At 39.5% G+C, this 19,244-nt stretch overlaps 1 protein-coding gene across 1 annotated transcript; it reads left to right on the top strand.

Annotated features, from left to right (window-relative positions):
* Positions 1-1,303: 1,303 nt before the first annotated feature.
* Positions 1,304-18,995, top strand: cyth4b (cytohesin 4b). The gene is made up of 13 exons (XM_078274595.1): positions 1,304-1,431; positions 5,402-5,484; positions 6,150-6,214; positions 8,103-8,172; positions 9,985-10,103; positions 11,619-11,699; positions 13,668-13,780; positions 14,181-14,329; positions 15,191-15,302; positions 15,678-15,754; positions 17,070-17,141; positions 17,306-17,460; positions 18,175-18,995. Exons 1-13 carry the CDS (start codon positions 1,413-1,415, stop codon positions 18,254-18,256), a joined length of 1,197 nt encoding a protein of 398 aa, XP_078130721.1. The 5' UTR covers positions 1,304-1,412; the 3' UTR covers positions 18,257-18,995.
* The last annotated feature ends 249 nt before the right edge of the window (positions 18,996-19,244 follow it).

Raw genomic sequence — 19,244 nt, 5'->3', positions numbered from 1 at the left:
ACACGCACGTGCGCACGCACGCACGCTTACACACACACACACACACACACACACACACACATGAATGGTTTGGATTGAATTAAGTTAAAGTACTTTAAGGTTAATTTTAATTTGTAAAGTGATAGAAAATGGAAAATAAGTCACAGTTATACACAAACACTTCACACACTCAAGATCATACACTGGAAATAGCAATACTTATGATAGCACTTTGTTGCCACTAGATGGCACTTCAGCATCATTTATTCTGAATGTTTATCATGTCGAAAACTCCGCATTTACAGCAGAAGAGCTATTTAAGAACTATTAAACCAATTCACATTTGCACCTTACTTCAATCTTTCTTAAAATATCCTTTTTTCAGTCATAATTATGTCTTGATTAAGATGACTTTATATATGCTTCCTGAATCCTTCTGTATTATGTAAATGTTACCCTAATAACTTGGATATTGTGTCCTCGATGTATTGTAAGATTTCTAAAGCTCGTTTTAATAAGCCTGTCTGCATATTGTAGGCATTTAGCAGATGTTCTACTTCAAAATCAATAACCATGAGATAAAGATGTTGTTTACAGTCACACTTGAATGGGATGCTGTGTGCAAAACCACACGCTCAACCACTCATGACTTCTGCTTTAAGGAAAGGTTGTCAGATGTCAAGGCAGCCTGAGTTAGTACGCCACAGTAAGAGAAGAAAGAAGACAAAATAAAAGTGTCTAATTTACAGTTAAATTGAAACAAAACTAATCTTTTATCATGTAGCACCAAATGACAGTTCAGTCACGGCTCTCGTGTCAGGGCTTCACCGCTTACCTCACCATGTGATGATATTCTTAGCTTTCAAAACTCACTTGGCCTGGACTGAGTTTTGCAACCGAGGTTCATTGTCCGAACCAAATGTCAACACACACTCTGTCACATCCACTCACGAAATCTCGGGTCTACAAAATGTTATATTTAAGCCACAAAAGCAAATTTCAAAGCTGTGCTATTATTGGGGTTTTTTTAATGGTGGAACGCTGCCTTCTCTTTTCTAAACGTCTCTGTTTTGGACCTACAGTTTAATTTCAAATCTTGTCTGTCCCAGATAACACAGGTTTTGTCCGTGTTCTAGAGGTCTTACACCCCCAAAATGTTTTTTTGTTTTTTTAATGACCCTACTTGATTACTTCTCTTCGTGGACTAATCCATTGAGAAAGGGTTTTATTTTGAAGGACGTTCTGCTCACCATTTTTTCTGTCTGACATTGTGATGGATGGGGAAGAGGTGGGGTTAAAAGAGAACATCTACTTTGAGCATTGAAGTGTTACTCCACTATGTGCTGTGGTAGTCTGCATATCTTGATATCTCAACTTGACTGCATGTAACTGTTTTAGCGTTGCCAATTTTTGCTTTTTTCTCTTGGATATAAATGACTGATTGCCAAATGGGTAAGATCTGATTTGCTCTCTCTCGTTTTATTGTTGGTTCTCATATTTTATATTTCATTTTTGACATCCACAAAGACTTTAAAATATGTATTGGAATTGCGTTTTCAATTTGTGGTCTAAAAAATGTGTTATTTAATATTTTAAGTTGAGACATAAGGCAGTGTTTGATGACATTATCAACTATGTTATGCTATTTACCTGAATAAATTGTCTTTTAATCTACTATCCATCTATATGATGACTGATTAGGTATTTAACTGTCCTATCAATGTTAGATAGATAGATAGATAGATAGATAGATAGATAGATAGATAGATAGATAGATAGATAGATAGATAGATAGATAGATAGATAGAACCGTTATTGTCATTATACAAGTGCATAAAAAAACTTTGTCTGACTTTCTTCTCAAAGGGTAACTAAAAAAAAACAAAAAACTAAAATACAAAATATATATGTAAAAAAAATATTAGTGATGATGAAAGACAGGACAAGAGCAGCAGCATCAGTAAAACTATTATAACATTAACTTGGTATTTTTAATACTTAAGCTCTAATTTGTGGTTATTAACAAACTGGGGTTTATGACACAAAGTAGACAAGAAAGAGTAACACGTTTATCTGAAACAATGTCAGCTGTTTGGTATAACAACTTCCATCTCCTCACACTGTCAGCTTTTTAGAATTAAAAACGGCTGTGACGTAGAAACACATTTAAATGAATTTAGTTCTTTCTGGTGTGAAACTGTGCAACAGTTTTTTTTTAATACTTAAATTATTGGTGCACTGTTCTTAGTACACTGTTTATCACAAGCTGCACCTTGTGGGGAAACGATGCACAGAGCGAACAGTGTGGGTCTCACTCTCAGCTGAAATAGGGAAGAGGCTGTCATACTTCGAACTCACAGGACGGCACAGCACTGATAATAATATAATAAACAGAAGTTGGTATCTTTAGTTAGACATCTAAACAATCCACCATTAAAGTTGCCGTGTCAAGCTATGTCCACGGTTAGTTTTCAGATAAAAGCGCAAATCTTAAAGATGTAAATGAAGAGTTCAAAACATATGCCTGTCAGACTTGTTGCACAAAATATGTAAAGGAAGGGTGGGGATATGGAAGTCCTGTGGTCAGGATATCAACACTAAACAGCTCACAGATCACTACAGGAAGTGTTGTTACCTTTTTCTTCCCTTTACATTCTACAAGGATTGTTTATCACAGAGGATGCAATCTATTATTTCTATGTTGACGTCGCTAACTGTGTGAAACAAATGCTTTCCCCCCCCCATCTGCCCTACTGAGAGATGCGTCACAGTGCTCATATACTCTCAGGTTTAGTTTCACTGGTGGCCTACCAAAAGCACTCTGCTGCGTTTATCTATGACATCTTCTTTGCTAATGAGAGATATTTATATTGTTTCTGTTTTTGTCTTCTGGGAACCGCTCTCTGCACGCTGACATTCAAATCAGCCCTCTAACTTTGCCTAAAGCTTTTTTCCTACAGGCAAAAGCTGCTGATTATCCTTGTAAAAAATGAGTGAGAGTGAGAGTGTTATAATAATGGAATTCGCTACCTTGCAAAATGTTTCTCTTAACTCCTCTGTGCCAGACAAAAATACAAACAAGCTTTGCAGATGAGTTTCCAGAGAAAAGTACCATCTTGAACACCATGTTCAGCATACAGCAAGAGACATACTGTACAGTATGTAATGTTCTTTCAATTCACAGTCCAAATTCAGAGAGCAAAGTAAGAAAATCTCATACAAAAGATGATGATGATGATCTCAACAACAATAGGATAAATTGCTATGAATATTTCGCAGATATTCATGGTGCCCAGAGGATGAATCCTAATATTTTTTTGCGATCCCTGGACTTTTTTCCTCTTGCACAACTTCTCTTTTGAAATATCGCAACATCATACTTCATACTAGATTGGCACAGCATTTGGTACAAATACCCATGGTGACATGTAGATGAATCCTATTAACTTTGGTTAAACCCTTTCCTTGTCCTCCTGTACAACCATGAGGCTGACATTTATGGTTTGGAGTGAAATGTCTCAACAACTACTAGATGGATTGTCATTGAAATGTATTATGTCACCCTCACAGTGAATTGTAAAAAACATGATCCCTTAACTTTTCATCTAGTGCCTTCATCAGGTCAACATTTTAAAATGTTCTACCAATAATGACCAAATACCTGCAATAACTGCTCACAATCCTATCACCTTCAGCTGTACTTTGTATTTACTGCTATTAGCTAATGTTAGCATGCTAACATACCCAACTAACATGGTAAAAATGGCGAACATTAGCATTAACCATTGCATATGGCTCAAAGCATTATTGTACAGCCTCCCAGTGCCGATGAATTAGAATTTTTGAATTTGAATTTGTTTCTTTTGCACAATAAAATCAAGACAACAGAAACACAAGAAAATAAAATAATATAAAATGAAGAATGTGCAGGTGAGATTAAGAAAAACCCTAGGGGCTTATAGAAGGAATCTCGCCTAAGGAAGAAAAGTAGAAAAATATACAATGAGCAATTACAATTACAAGAGTCCTAAACAAACAACAACAAATTGAACACCAGTAAACACTGAATAATTGAAAAGGCATAAGGTTGGCTACATAAACAACAAAGGCATAACATAAATTACAAGAATATACATTAAATGAGGCTATGTGGACTTATGTGTGTATGTGTGAGTAGTTAAGGCCGTTTTATGCTTCTGCGTCGAATCAACGGCGTACCCCCGCAGACCCCTCTGCGTCTACGCCGGACCCTACGCCGTAGCCTGACGTGCACCTCTCGAAAAATGTAACTACACATCGCAGCGACGCACGTCGCTCGGCCGTGGCTTGGTAGCGCTGCATTTCCCCCGACTCATTTCCGGGTTCTCCTTCTCCATAAACAGCATGAAATCAAGGAGAGGATTAACTTTTCCTGCTCCAGATTTCCCACCGTGGTCAGAAAGAACAGGGGGTGACACTTTGTTTCTCTCACTATGACTCTAGAGTCGCTTCCTGCTTCGAAGCTAATCGCAGTTACTCTTTCTCTTCTCCCTCTACCACACACTCCCCCCACACACACACATGCCGGCTCGACGCACACACCAGTGCACAAGTATAAACACCAGGCCACTTAAGTAGGCTGCGGCGAAAGCTCTGCGTGGAGCCTGCGCAGAACCATAAAACGGCCTTTAGACTCACACATACACAGATGGCGTGGCTGTAGACTCTCACTCTTGTTTTTTTGTTATTCTTACTTTAATCATAGGTTACCTGGATAATTGAACCCAGCAATGTAATGGGTTGAATGTGTGAAAGGGACAAACACTCTAACAATAATCAGGCAGAGAGAACTCTGGTACACCAGACGATGCAATAACCAAATTGAAATGATGATATAGAACCTGGGAAGTGTAATTTGGCTCTTGATGGACACATTATTTGTTACATAGCAACCTGCAAGTATAGTTTTGTAACCAACCCGGCGCCTAAATGAAAATCATATCTTAACATGACTGTGTCAGATTTTTCATGATTCATACATCACTTCTCTATGTCATTGAGCAACTCTTAAATGGAAGCGGGGTGGGATGGTGGTTGGCAGAAATATGACAGTGTGCAACCACAGAGCGTGTTAGCTGTGTATGAATATGTTTCCATGTATTTGCAAGCCTTTGCCTTGTGTTTTTCAAGAAATGTATTCATGGTTATATTTTGCGGCGGCAGAGAAAAACCACACCACCTGTCTTTCATATCTTCCAGAGAAACCTCTCTTCCTCATGCTGTGGCTATCTTTGAATGTTTGTACAATATGCATAATAATACTGTGTGTATGTATTTTACATGACTATCCTGATGTGTTGAAAGTTGTGAGGGCTGATTATGAAGAATATAATCTGCATTCCTGAGAATCTGTTTGACGTTTTTGTCCCCGTTGTCTGTACAGTTTCCTCAGATTTTACAGCAGATGAGAAGATGGAGATTGAAAGCATTAGGACGTATAAGGAAGCCCTTCTGGATGATATCCAGGTATGTACATGCACATATTGTAACCCCTACGGGGACTTTGGAGTACTTCAGTGGGTACATGAGATTTTTTTTTTATGTTTATTTAAATAATATCAGTCATGCATACTTCCTAAAATGACAGAACTTTTTTTTTCTGCTGGTAGTCAAATATATAAACATGTGCTGGTCAAAAAATGCTGTGAAATGCTTTAGTGCGTAGCGTTTTTCTATTAATGAGCGTTCGTTACATTCAAACCATTGCCAAATGAGTTGCTACAAAGCTAATTGAGACTATCAGCTCCACACAACACTCTCTGTATTTCTCAGTATGGCTATGTTCAGAAGATTGTTGACGTCTGGTGACTTTCCTGTGCAGAAGCTCAAGTGAAGATAATTACCTTTTCATCATGTTTTTGTAATCCTCCGTGTCCTCCTTGGCTACAAGCAACTGCGTGGAGGAGGGAGGGGGGGTGGTGTGTGTGTGTGTGTGTGTGGGGGGGGTGCGATCACGGAAGGCTTGCATCATGTGGACGCGCCAACAGTTTTGTTGTCATTTCTTCGAATTCTTCATGGGGATGGCAGAAACTACGCACTATAGCTTTAATTTTGCTGGGAAAAATGACTCCTGCTCTTAATATTGACAAAACCAATATTAAAGATGTACTGTATTCTTTCATTCTGTCCAGAAGTTAAAGATGGAGATAGACAACGTCATGGCAGATATACTCAGCTTTGAGTCGTCAGAGGAAAAGTGAGTTTTGCTGGGGGAAAATCCCCACACCCACCTTACAAACCAGTTGTTCTTTGTATAGAACTCTTTTTACAACTTCCACTTAATGCTCCTATTTCCTCAAAGAGGATTTTAAAGAAATAATTAAAGTAAATCCAATTTTCAAAATAGTATTTGTTGTATTGATCCAATTAGAATGGGCATTTGTTTTCAGGAAACAATAGTGTTCTCATGCTGCATAGTGAATTTAACTAAAAACTCCATCCAATAAAGTAAATCTCAAATTTTTCAACAATTCCACCTTTCTCTTGTCACATTAAATGAAACCGCCTTTTTCTTGAAACCTAGTAGTCCATTAGTTTACTGTACATTTAAGGTTAAAGGGTTAGGGTTTGGTTTTTTTCAACCTGTTTTTTTTACCTTCACAAAAGTGCTTGTTTGTGGCTGGGTTGGCTCAGTGGGTAGAACAGGCGCGCATGTACTTGGAGGTTCATGCCTCGACGCAGAGGTCCAGGCTCCGTGTCCGACCTGTGACGATTTCCTGCATGTCTTCCCCCTCTCTCTCTCCCCTTTCTCACCCAGCTGTCCTGTCAAATGAAGGCGGAAAAGCCCAAAAAATAATCTTAAAAAAAGTGCTTGTTTTGCCACTGACAGGCTCAGATTAATATTCGAAGTGTCCGACAACATTATGGAAAGGATTTCTAAGGAGGTCGACCTTTCTGTTAAAGAGTAAGATCCTTTTTTTAAACATAAAAACATCTGCGAAATTGCATTCACTAAACCCACCAGACTCCATGTAAATTAACAGTAATTTTATCATCGTAAAATGCACTTCATTCAGAGTCGACAGAAACTAAATAAATCTCTGAAAAGCCATTTTGGGTCGTCTTTTCACTTTTCCAACCATCACAACTCTAGTTTTGGTTGAAATAAAAACATAGTTTACCAATTTACATTTGAAAATAGGTTGGCTCTACACACGCTAAAATGATTGCTTTTTTAAATAAAGTCTGGTGGAGTTTAGCGCTAGCGACTTCAGAGCTGTTTCTGGTTAAACAGAAAGGTCATAAATAGGTTTTAAAGATCTATCTCTGAAGGGATCCTTTCCATAATGTTGTCAGACACTTAGAATATTAATCTGAGCCTGTCAGTTGCAAAACAAGCACTTGTGTCAAGGTAAATAGAAAAGCTGGACAATTGCCATATTAACTTACATTGTAGCTTGTTTTGCCGCTGCCGACTACAGCGATCTCGCTTAATATTGGACCAATGTCAAAGATTGTTGTTCCCATCGGTCACTTAGACACAAAAACATAGGAAGATAGGGTCCAGGTTGAAAAAACGGTAGTTACCCTTTAATATCTAATGTTGTGCCTGTCTAAACATCTGCTGCAAAAAGGAAATACAGTCCCACACTTGACCCACTTACACTGGAGGTGGATTTCGCTAACTTTGCACAGAGCCAGGCTGTTTCCTCCTGTTTACAGTCTGTATGCTAAACTAAGCTAAACGGCTACTGCCTGTGGCTTCATATTGACTGGTATTGATGTTCTTCCTTACTCTCAAAAAGCATATCTCCCTAAATGTTGAACTATTCCTGAAAGCTAACTATGTGTCTGTGACTATATACTACTGCATAGTAACATTTGAGCACTTTAACATTTTAGCAAAGATAAATGACTAAATAACCAAATAAATAATTAGCATGGCTACTAATGATGATTCAATTGAATGCACAGTATAGGTTATAAATGGCGTGATCTTGAGCCTCATGCTTACAAATAATTGGCTTTAGAGAGAAGTCTGCTTCTCATAGAATTTAAGTAAAAAAAAAACAATGTAAACAATTATTTAATTACAGTTAGTCATTACTACTTCTGATTTTTTTTCTTCAATGTTGCTTTTCCAGCAGTAAGACCATAGAGATGAGCAAACTGTCTGCAAATGGGAAGAAGAAATTCAATATGGACCCCAAAAAGGTGAGTTCAGAAGAGTGTGCACGTGTGTCTGTGGGTAGTCTTTTGAGACAAAAGTAAAGTGAGCATGTTTTAGTTAAAATATCTCGATTAGCAGTAATACTTCATGGGGCGGCCTCTAGCTCACCCAGTACGCTAGATCGTGCACCCTATGTAGGCCGAGTCCTGCCGCGGCCCAGGGTTCAAATCCGACCTGCGGCCCTTTGCTGCGTGTCATCCCCTCTCTCTCTGTCCTCTTTTCTGTCTATCTAATATAATCTTAAAGAGAAAGGAGCAAAATGCTTCATAAGAAGCAACTTCTTGCTATTCTTAAATGGTTTAAAACAAGAACCTTACACATGTCAACGTGTGTCTCTAGGTTAATGTTTCTCAAATAAAGCCCTTTACCGAGCAGCTCTCGCTTGTCTCTGTGTGGACTTCCTCTCACCTAACCACACTGTGAGTTTGACAGGTTGCAGGTCCACGGCACAGTTTCTGTGGTTTCAGTGACACGTCAAGCTTCCTGCTGTGGTACGCAAATGTTTGGAACAACACACAGTATGCACAGTAAAAGCATTGTCATTATTTTGCTTATAGGTCTGCTCTGAACTGTGGTTAGTATCTTAGGTTACCTGAACTGTAGATGGACTTTATGCCCTATTTCTGTTTCCTTTATACTTTCTTCTGTTGACTGTAAGACTTTAGATGACATTTAGATTCCTAGATTATTATTTATGTTTATTTGTATAGGGACAAGTAGCATAGAACTTCTATACCACACGCCGCAGCATTTGTAGCCTATGCTCATTTGAAATGCATGTCCCTAGATGGACCATTTTTTTTTTTTTTTAAATGAAATAACTCAACCCTTACATACAAGACAGTAGAGAACACAAACTCATCAACAGATGCATACCTTCAAATGCAAACAACTCACAAGAAAATACAGACAAAACAATACAAAACACAGACTAGTACAATAAATCACCATAAAACAGGAGCATCAGATTAGACCATTACAGGGATATAACATGCTTTCTAACCAACATGAAAGTGTGATATGGGAAAAAGATGTGGTAAGAGTATTTTTTAGGAGTTTGACAGAAACCTACATCCTACAGTCTACACATTCTAAACTTTCACTTCAGCTTTTGTGCTCTGTATGGTTTGTTTTAAGTGTTCTGTTCAATAATTTGGGTCTTTTAAGTTTGGGAAAGAATCTTAATGTCACACACCATGACGAGAAAATCGTATTACATAGCCGACAGCAATTCCAGTATTTAGAACTCTCATGCCATTTTTGTTGAAGATGTGTTATTTTTGCCTATGTTGGCATAGGCATCAATGCTGCGTTAGAGGTTTCTACTTTTAGAGATCATTATTTCCGTTGCAAATACATTTTTGAATATCCTTTTTCCTCTCCAAACCGAGAGATGGAGGAGAAAGAGGAAGAGAAATTAGTTTTGAGGAATAGAGGATTACAGAAGCTGCGAGCTCACTGGATCTTACCAACCAGAGATGAGATCATTATGAAATTTAACACATTAACACACAGCACAGTGGGCAGTGTGTGTGTGTGTGTGTGTGTGTGTGTGTGCACATGCGTGTTTTAGTCTATGTGTTTAAAGCACTATGTCATAAACTAAAAGCGCAACTTAGTTGTGCAAGTTTAGCCATCTGTGCAATAAAACAAATCGTAAACATAAAATAATGTGGAAGTACAAACGTGAACTGTACCTCCAGTAAAGTCTACTTCGTGTGTGTATGTGTATGTGTGTGTGTGTGTGTGTGTGTGTGTGTGTGTGTGTGTGTGTGTGTGTGTGTATGTGTGTGCAGGGCATCGATTACCTGGTGGAGAATAAGCTGCTGGAAAGAAGTGCTCAATCCATCGCTGAGTTCCTCTACAAAGAGGAGGGACTCAACAAGACAGCCATTGGAGAATTTCTTGGAGAAAGGTGAGGAGGGAGGAGGAGGAGGAGGAGGAGGAAAGGGTGGACAGACAGTAGGAAACAGAGGAGGAGGTTGGAAGACAAATGGGGTAAATAGGTATGGAAATGGAATATTATAGTATGAGACTAGATATGGTCTTAGATTTTGGATGTCGTAATATCGTCATATGTTGTCTTTTCCTGGTTTTAAAGGCTAAAGTAAATGAAGTAATTTTCTGAACTGACCATGATGTTCTAGCTGTTGTATTATTTGCCTTTGCCCACTTAGTCATTATATCCACATTACAGATGATTATTTATCTACATTGTGAGCACCAATTGTCAAGCCGCAATATCGACATTGAGATTTTCGGTCAAGAATATCGTGATATCTGATTTCCTCCATATCGACCAGCCCCAGTAGGAAGGGGGGGGGGTAATTGAGGATTTGATACAGAAAAGGTAGAAGGAAGAGAGAAAATAAGTATCAGGTAGTTATCAGCCATGAGAGGAGGAAGATGGGGAAAGAGGGGAATCTTGGAAGGAAAGATTTTAAGAAATGTGTGCACAAATGACATGTGAGTTCACTGAGAGACACTCCCATTGACAAGTGATTGTCAATTATCCCACACCTGGGGACACAGAATGGGAGGAGCAGAATATATTTAAGACCGTTGTTGTGTTTATGATTAAAATACTCTTGACGAAGGTCCAGAGGGACCAAAAATGTTAGTTTTCTTTAATAAATGGTGATGCTGCAGCAAGAGGCAGTGTGCGGGATTTTCTCTTTCTTCAAGTCTTTGTTTTTGTCCTATGCACCTGCACAGAAGAATAATTTGGATGTGCGAATGTTTTCTTTAACCCTTGTGTTGTCTTCGGGTCAAATTTGACTCGTTTTCAAAGTTTTTATATCAGAAATATGGGTTTCTTATAACCAAATTGCCTTAAAATAACATGGATGCATGCATGTACGTTGTATGGAACCCATACAACATATACATTTATGCATTCATGTTCTTCACAGGTAACATTATTGATTACTTCCATTGAATTTTGGTTGTTTTATTTAATTTCATGGCTTTTGAAAAATAAAATGTTTAAATGGTTTCAAAACAGCATCCTGACCAAACTTTGACATCAACCAGTCTGTGATTCACTCAACATCCTCTGATCTTAACTATTGTATAAGTCAAAATAATTCATAATGTCATAAAAATTAGGCACAATGTCATTTTATTAGGTTTATTGACCATGAATTAAAAAAAAGCATTGAAAAGAGGGACAAAAACCTAAAAAAAGTCAAAAAAAGTTCCAAACTAAGTGCATTTTTCAATTTTGACCCGGAATGACAAGTTGAAGGACGACGGTGAAAACAACACAATGGTTAAAAGGAAAAATGAGAAAAAATAATAAAAAAAGGGGAGGAAAAAAGCATACAGCAGTAGGAGGAGAGAAAGAGATTTGAGAGCAGGTTCCAGCAGAAAAAGTGAAAACCTTCCTCTGGTTTCATGTGTCTTCGTCCTACCATGATGTGTCCCACAGGGAGGAGCTCCACCTCCAGACCCTGAAGGCCTTCGTGGAGCTGCACGAGTTCTCCGACCTCAACCTGGTCCAGGCCCTCAGGTCTGCTCCCTTTTATCTTCACTCCTGTCTCATCTATTACCTACACTCATCATCACACATGCATGTATAGCTCTTATCAAGATTCACTTACAATGAGAGCAATAGCATCAACAGAATAAGTTTAATAATGTAACATGTTAAGGTGCCTTTTTTATATCCATGAAAGATGACAAATAAAAGAGACAAAGAGAAAAAAAAGTGATTGATAATAGCTTGAGAAATAATCAAGACAAGTAGAAGGCAATATATAAATACTGCAGGCCTACTTACAGTTACTAAAATTAGGAATCACTTAGATTTATTTTGGACAAAAAATTGCTGAGCAATTATTAATGAATACATTTAGAATTGCAGCACTTCTGACGTGGCCTGGTGGCTCAGCTGGTTGAGCATGCGCCCCATGTGCTGGGCTTCAGCCCTTACCGCAGCGGCCCAGGTTCAGCTCCACACAACTCTCTCTGTATTTCTCAGTATGGCTATGTTCAGAAGATTGGGGCGTCCGGTGACTTTCCTGCGCAGATACTCGAGTGAAGATACTTACCTCTTCTGAAGAGTCCATCTTGTTTTTTTAATCATCTGTGTCCTCCTTGGCTACTAGCAACTGCGTGGAGGAGGGGTGGGTGCGGGGCGCCATCAACTAAGGCTTGTATCATGTGGACGCGCCGACAGTTTTGTTGTCATTACTTAGAATTCCTCACGGGGGCGATAGAAACTACGCACTATAACTTTAAGCGTCACTACTACTACTACTTTACATGATTAGGGACTGTTCGTTATTTATTTCAGGGGCCACCGGAGGAGATTTGAGATCTTTAGTGAAAATAGACCTGACCCTCCCTTCGCCAGCAATACATTTTGGATGACCCTCCAAAATGATATGGAAAAAAGGGATGACCCTCCCCAACAATGTATTGATGCCTTCTGTACTGGTCTGCGCTTGACATAGATGTAAAGATGCCCATTGTTTTTCTACAGCCATGACATAATGTGACTAAACCTCTGCATTATCATCTTACGCATCACACTCCTCTGTTATGGTGGCCATTTCAGTAGATTTTCTCACTAACATTAGTGTCAATTTGGGAGCTTGCATGCTACCACTCCTTCATCTCAAATGTCTTGAAAAGGCTGTCGTTTGCACAATTTCACAAATAATCACCGGGACCGAAAGGATATTTGAGTCGGGTATGGCTGCACCCTGGGGACCTCCTGTCTCATGCCCGCCGGCTGGTGCTGCACGGGGCGTGAGCTTCGACTTTTCAAAATAAAAGCTAGCGTCTGCTATGTTTTCGTACGGTGTTTTGGATGTTTTTGAACTAAACAGTACGGCAATCATGCTAATGAATACAATTATTTTCTCAGCAGATGTCTTAGTTACAACACGATGGAGCTAGCAAAGCAGTTTTGTGTTTATATGTGCGAGCGGGATTTATTCAGTTTGGCAAATCGAACGGTCTCTAAAGCTACAGCTCAAATTGTCTGGCTGACTAAACAAGGAGGGACCCATCTGCTAGCGATAGGGGCCGAGACTGAGAGAGCTACATGGAGCTACATGGATAAATATGCACCAAACAAGCCACTTTGAAATGTTGCTGTTTTCGTGAATACAAAAGCTGGGTGACCCTCCCCCCTAGACAAAAAAAGTGGATGACCCTCCCCTCAACAAAGAATAAAAAGACATGACCCTCCCCTATTTTCCTCCAGTGGTCCATTTCATGAATACCAAACGGTCCCTTACATAATGCAGATTACAGTTGGTTACACTGATCATGCAGTTCAGCAGCCACATAGCCACTACCTGTTTATCGCTAACAAGTTAGCATTTTCATTGTGAGCATGTTAGCATACAGATGTTAGCATTTGACGCAAAACACCAAAATACCATGGCTGTGGCTAAGGATTACAAGTATTGTAATGTATGCATTACATACTTGGGGTTTATGTTGTTGTGGTGTCTGTGTGTGACAGACAGTTCCTGTGGAGTTTCCGTCTGCCTGGTGAAGCCCAGAAAATCGACCGCATGATGGAGGCCTTTGCCACGCGCTACTGTGACTGCAACACTCATGTCTTCCAGTCGACCGGTGAGCTTAAATATACATCTGTTCACTTCCTGTCTGGACTGTGTGTCTCTGTGTGTGTGTGTGTGTGTGTGTGTGTGTGTGTGTGTGTGTGTGTGTTTGTGTCTTCTAGCACACTGGTATTCAGGACACCTTCCCTATCTCCTTCTGTACTGTATGTCTGTTTTCTTTTTGTTTTTTTGTGCCTTTGTGTTTATGCCTTGCAACTGAAAAACCAATTGACCTCCTGGGACAAAATAAAGTTGAAAGTTGAAGTCTTCTTCACTGACTCTGTATTTACGGGTGGACGACATGACTTGGAATCTACATGATGGACATTTTGTTGCTGTGTCTTACTCTTTGTGTGTGTGTGTGTGTGTGTGTGTGTGTGTGTGTGTGTGTGCATCTTCCTCTCTAACACCAGACACGTGCTACATCCTGTCATTTGCCATCATCATGCTCAACACCAGCCTCCACAACCCCAATGTGAAGGACAAGACCACTCTGGAGCGTTTCTCCTCCATGAACAGAGGCATCAACAACGGGGAGGATCTACCTGATGACCTGCTTTCGGTGAGAGCCAATCACACTGTCTAAAACCAGACACTAGGAAGTAATAACCCAAATTCTAAACCAGCTGGAAATTCAGTTTCTGGAAGAAAATTGGCCATTTTTTATTTTTATTTTGGCATTTGATTATTCAGCCCACAACTCAATATAACAATATACATGGCCCACTGTATTTTAAAGGATACGTTCACAGTTTTTCAAGTCCAGTCTAGTTCAGAGCCTGTTCATGGGCATTAAGGGATCTCTTACTAGATAGAAAGGAGAAGGGGCCACAAATAGAGAATATATTGTACATGTTCGAAGGCCGATATGAAAGTGAAAATGAAGTTAAAAATAGTAATATTGACTTTTTTTTTTTTAAATGAATGTTGCTACACTTGGAGGCAAGTATCTGCTTGAAACATAATACCACTCAATCTCCCAATCACCATAGCACCTGAAACAGAAACTCACACATTTCCTCCTGCAGGTTTGTCACAACTTACGGCATTTACCAGTGTCCCAGACTGTGGGCTGGTGTTAGATTAAAGATGTGTGAACACAACGATATCCAAGTCTCACGGAAAAAAAAACAAAAAAAAACGTTGCTTCAGTGTCACTCATAATTGAAATCCCCGACAGACATGGTTGTGCTTTGGTGTCTCTGTCCGAGTGAATGGAATAACATGCTTTAGTTTTAGTTGGCAATTTGTATCCCAATTGTTTGGACCGTTTAGACTTTAGCATCTAATTTATGCATTTAATTCATCTGATTGGTGTTTAGGCTTTTGCTCACAATTTATGTTTAGTGGTTGGTATAAGACATTAATTAAATGCTAGCAAATTTCTGATGATTTTTTTTTTTACTTATTCAACTCTACCCAGAAACTGTACGAGAGCATTCGCAACGAGCCTTTTAAAATCCCAGAGGATGATGGGAATGATCTGACTCACACCTTCTTCAACCCTGACAGAGAAGGCTGGCTCCTTAAACTTGGTAAAACAACTCTCCACAATAATTTGTTCTTATGAATACTTTTCCATGTTAAACAGATTTTAACAGCAAAATCCCTAAACTAAGAAGAAGGGGTTTAAGTGTGCTCCGCGCTGCTGTATTACATTATATTTAACTACGCTGCTATATAAGGGTAAAAACAGGAAAGTATAGAGGAAGCAGTCAGAAAATGACCCAATAATGGAATATAACATGTATGCATGCAAACCACATAGCGTCAGTGTAAGATTATGCAGAAGTTGAACTTCAAACAGATACACTTGGGTTTTTGTTTTTTTTGTTGTTGTTTTTTTTGGTCAGCTTGTTTGAATGCTTGTCAGTTTCGGCTGACAACTGTTTGCCTCTTTTGCATTTCAGGAGGTCGAGTTAAGACGTGGAAGAGGCGCTGGTTCATCCTGACTGACAACTGCCTCTACTACTTTGAGTACACCACTGTAAGCCTCCCACACTGCTCCTTTTAGTTAGCCAGTTTATTTAGTTAGTTTCATTTTGAAGACGTTAAAAAAATAAAAATAAAAAGATCAATAAGAACATGCACAACACAAACAAAATCCTCAGCAAACATATCTTTCAAAATGATTGTAAATGATTCAAATAAGGATTCCCATGTTCAAAAAGGAGTAGGAAGAAGTTAAAAAACTTTTCTGGTCCTCCCCCCTTTTTCTATTTTTGTACTTTAGTTAAAAAAAAAATTTCAGTTCCTAACCACAGACTGTATATTAATGGACAGCACATGTGTGACGTCACCCGTTGGTTTGTGGAGATCTGCTATCCGTCGTCGAGTTTGTCGTTACGGGCGCAGCCATCCTGGTTGCTGATGTGACCATTTTAGACGAGAGGGAGGAGTGAGGGAGGAGTGAGGGAGGAGCTGTTTACACTCTACGTTACGTTACACACTTTCACTGGCAATCACATCATAGCCACGCCCTAAACCCCCCCCCCCTGCTTTATCGCCGATTTTTAAATCAACGAGACCATAATTAAAAAAAATGATCCTTCTGTGTTGCAGAAGACTTCAATCTAGCGATTGAGACCATAAACTCATTATGAAAATGTTTTACAGAGGTAATAAATCAAGTGAGAAGTAGGTCACTTTCTCATAGACTGTTACAGAAACCGACCACCTTTTTGCAACCGCACGTGTCGCCCCCTGCTGGAATTCAGATAGAATGCAGGTTTAAGGCACTTCCGCATTTGCAGCACTTCGCAGAACCGGATGCGTTGTCCATTAATATTGAACAGTCTATGTTCCTAACCTATTATATAACCCAGTCTATACTCATACATACATACATACATGCATATATATACATACTTACACTCACATATACACATGCATACACACATACATCCTTACCAGCTAACCCCATGTTTCATCTGTCAGTTAAACCAAACCGAATAATAATACATCCAAACTAGACATAATATATAAGCCCAAGAACAATACAGTCAGTACACAATACAGTCACTTCTCGTACCCATTCAATATATTGATTTGAAGTCGCCTTGACATATAATATAGCTGAAAGTCTTTCAAGCCCTAGCATCCCTCTGCTCACTTCTTATTTTGTAGCTGTGACTATCAAAATTGATTTTAGTGTCGATAGAAATATCACAAGTTGTTACAATATAGAATTCTCTGTCTCTTCTGCTTCCCTTCTTTTTGTGACGCCGATGACATTTTTACTCTCAGCTTCTCCTTTTTGCCCTCCTGATCCATCACTCCATCTCTTTTGACCCTGTCTGCAGGATAAAGAGCCCAGAGGCATCATCCCTCTAGAGAACCTTTGTGTGAGAGAAGTGCCATATCCTCGCAAACCGGTAAGATATTGTCAGCTGTGTTTTTCTTTCAACATGGACATTGTTTAAAAGCCAATTGTATTGTATTGAATAGAGAGTGTTCTGTAGATGTAACACTCACGCTAGGTTAATAGATTTTAGATTTGTAGATGAGTAGGTTATCATGTGGTTTTGGTGTCATCCAGTACTGTCTGGAGCTGTACAACCCCAACAGTCGAGGGCAGAAGATCAAAGCGTGTAAAACAGAGACAGACGGCAGAGTGGTGGAGGGGAAGCACCAGTCCTACACCATCTGTGCTCCCAGCGCGGAGGAGAGAGACTCCTGGATCGAAGCCATAAGGTCAGACCCACGCACGCGCGCGCGCACACACACGCACACACACACAGATGACACACACACCCTAACCTTAAAGTGTCTCTCTAAATCAACCTGTTGTTGTAGCAGATAGCATTACGCTCACACACACACACATGCACGCGCACACGCACGCACACACACACACACACACACACACACACACACACAGATAGACACACACACACCTAACCTTAAAGTGTCTCTCTCTAAATCAACCTGTTGTTGTAGCAGATAGCATTACAAGCTCACACACACACACACACACACACACACACACACACACACACACACACACACACACACACACACAAACACAGCTGGTTTTGCAAACGTTCACACAAACAGCAGCATGTACACAACCGGACACTTCAGAATACATTGTGTAACATGCAAACATCCACATGCAAATTTGGCCTGTTTGTTTGTTTCCTTTCCGTAACACACATTACATCCAACCTTTAAGTGTAACTCTGGACTAGATCAACCTACATATTGTTTTTTTGTAGCAAGGACCAGCCAAAATGTCCTCACAATGCAGAAATGTCCTCACTACAATGGTTGAAATTGGTCCTCAAGACGATAGCCCTCCCACACACACACACACACACACACACACACACACACAAACACAAACACACACTTAAAATACTGCTGCATTAGCCTCTTTCTAATGACGATCTTGTTTACTTCAAACAGAGCGAGTATTACCAAGGATCCGTTCTACGACTTGGTCTCAGTCCGTAAGAAGAAGGTGATAAACCAAGCTCCTCAGGACTGAGCTCTCCAGTGCTCCCCATGGACGTTTATAGTACTGCCCCACAGTGGGATTCAGCCTCCATTTAAGTTGTGTTAAACTCCCCAACACAACTGAGCGAGGACACCTGAGGCTAGATACTGCCAGTGGTCGTTTAGGCTATAGGAGGGACTTCTCTTTCCACTTCTCTTTTTACAGACTAAACTAAACAGTGTCAAAGGTGAAAACCAGCCGCAAAGAATGTGTGGATATATCTTCTGCCATAAGAAGTGGATTTTTGGTTGCCTGCTCCACAAGATTTAGTTTCTTGAATCAGGAAGATAAATTAAGCAAGTGATGTCCCAGGAGGTCTACTCACCCACTTCTGTCCAGCGGATCATTATTTCCTGCATGAATAGAGTTCTACATAATATGCTACTGTTCCGGTTCTGTGTCATTAGAGGAGTGTTGCTAATGCTTCATTTTGTAAATACAGATATTTTATCAAGCATTTAGTGGAATTCATTATTTGTTTCTTGTTTATAGTGACATAGAATTTGCCTATTCTACACTTGTTCTAATCAGACCAATGATTTAACTTACTACACTTATAGCACAGTGCAATAAGTGCTACATGCATTGAGTCTATTTTGATTTTATTGTAATGTCTACACTGTAATATATGTTGTTTTAGCTGTAGGCCTACCTTATATTGTGTGTTAGTGTAAGTATTGCATTTGTTATATTCTCATGAATTATTTAATATTAAAACTATTCAATCGCCTGTTGACATGTACCGTTTGTGTTTTTGGTTTAAAGGAGCAAACTGACAGCTGTGTTTTCGGGTGTTTTCATCTGAAACCATCAGACCACACCTTACTTTTTATACGTTTATGATCTGTGTGTGTGTGTGTGTGTGTGTGTGTGTCTCATACCATATACAGTAAACACATGTGAGACCTTGTTCTTGACGTTGTATTGAAAAGATGTGATGGTTAGTTCCAGGCTAAATAGCAATATTGTGTCAACAGCA

Source organism: Sander vitreus, chromosome 2 (assembly GCF_031162955.1).
Source record: "Sander vitreus isolate 19-12246 chromosome 2, sanVit1, whole genome shotgun sequence".
Taxonomy (NCBI): domain Eukaryota; kingdom Metazoa; phylum Chordata; class Actinopteri; order Perciformes; family Percidae; genus Sander; species Sander vitreus.
The sequence above is the reverse complement of the archived record's forward strand: the minus strand, read 5'-3'. Positions and strand labels throughout refer to the sequence as shown.

Bases quoted from the DNA above. Each gene is read 5' to 3' on its own strand.
- cyth4b (XM_078274595.1), top strand. The intron at 6,215-8,102 runs GTGAGTTTTGCT...TTGCTTTTCCAG, and splicing joins TTTGAGTCGTCAGAGGAAAA to CAGTAAGACCATAGAGATGA. The intron at 15,303-15,677 runs GTAAAACAACTC...TTTGCATTTCAG, and splicing joins AGGCTGGCTCCTTAAACTTG to GAGGTCGAGTTAAGACGTGG.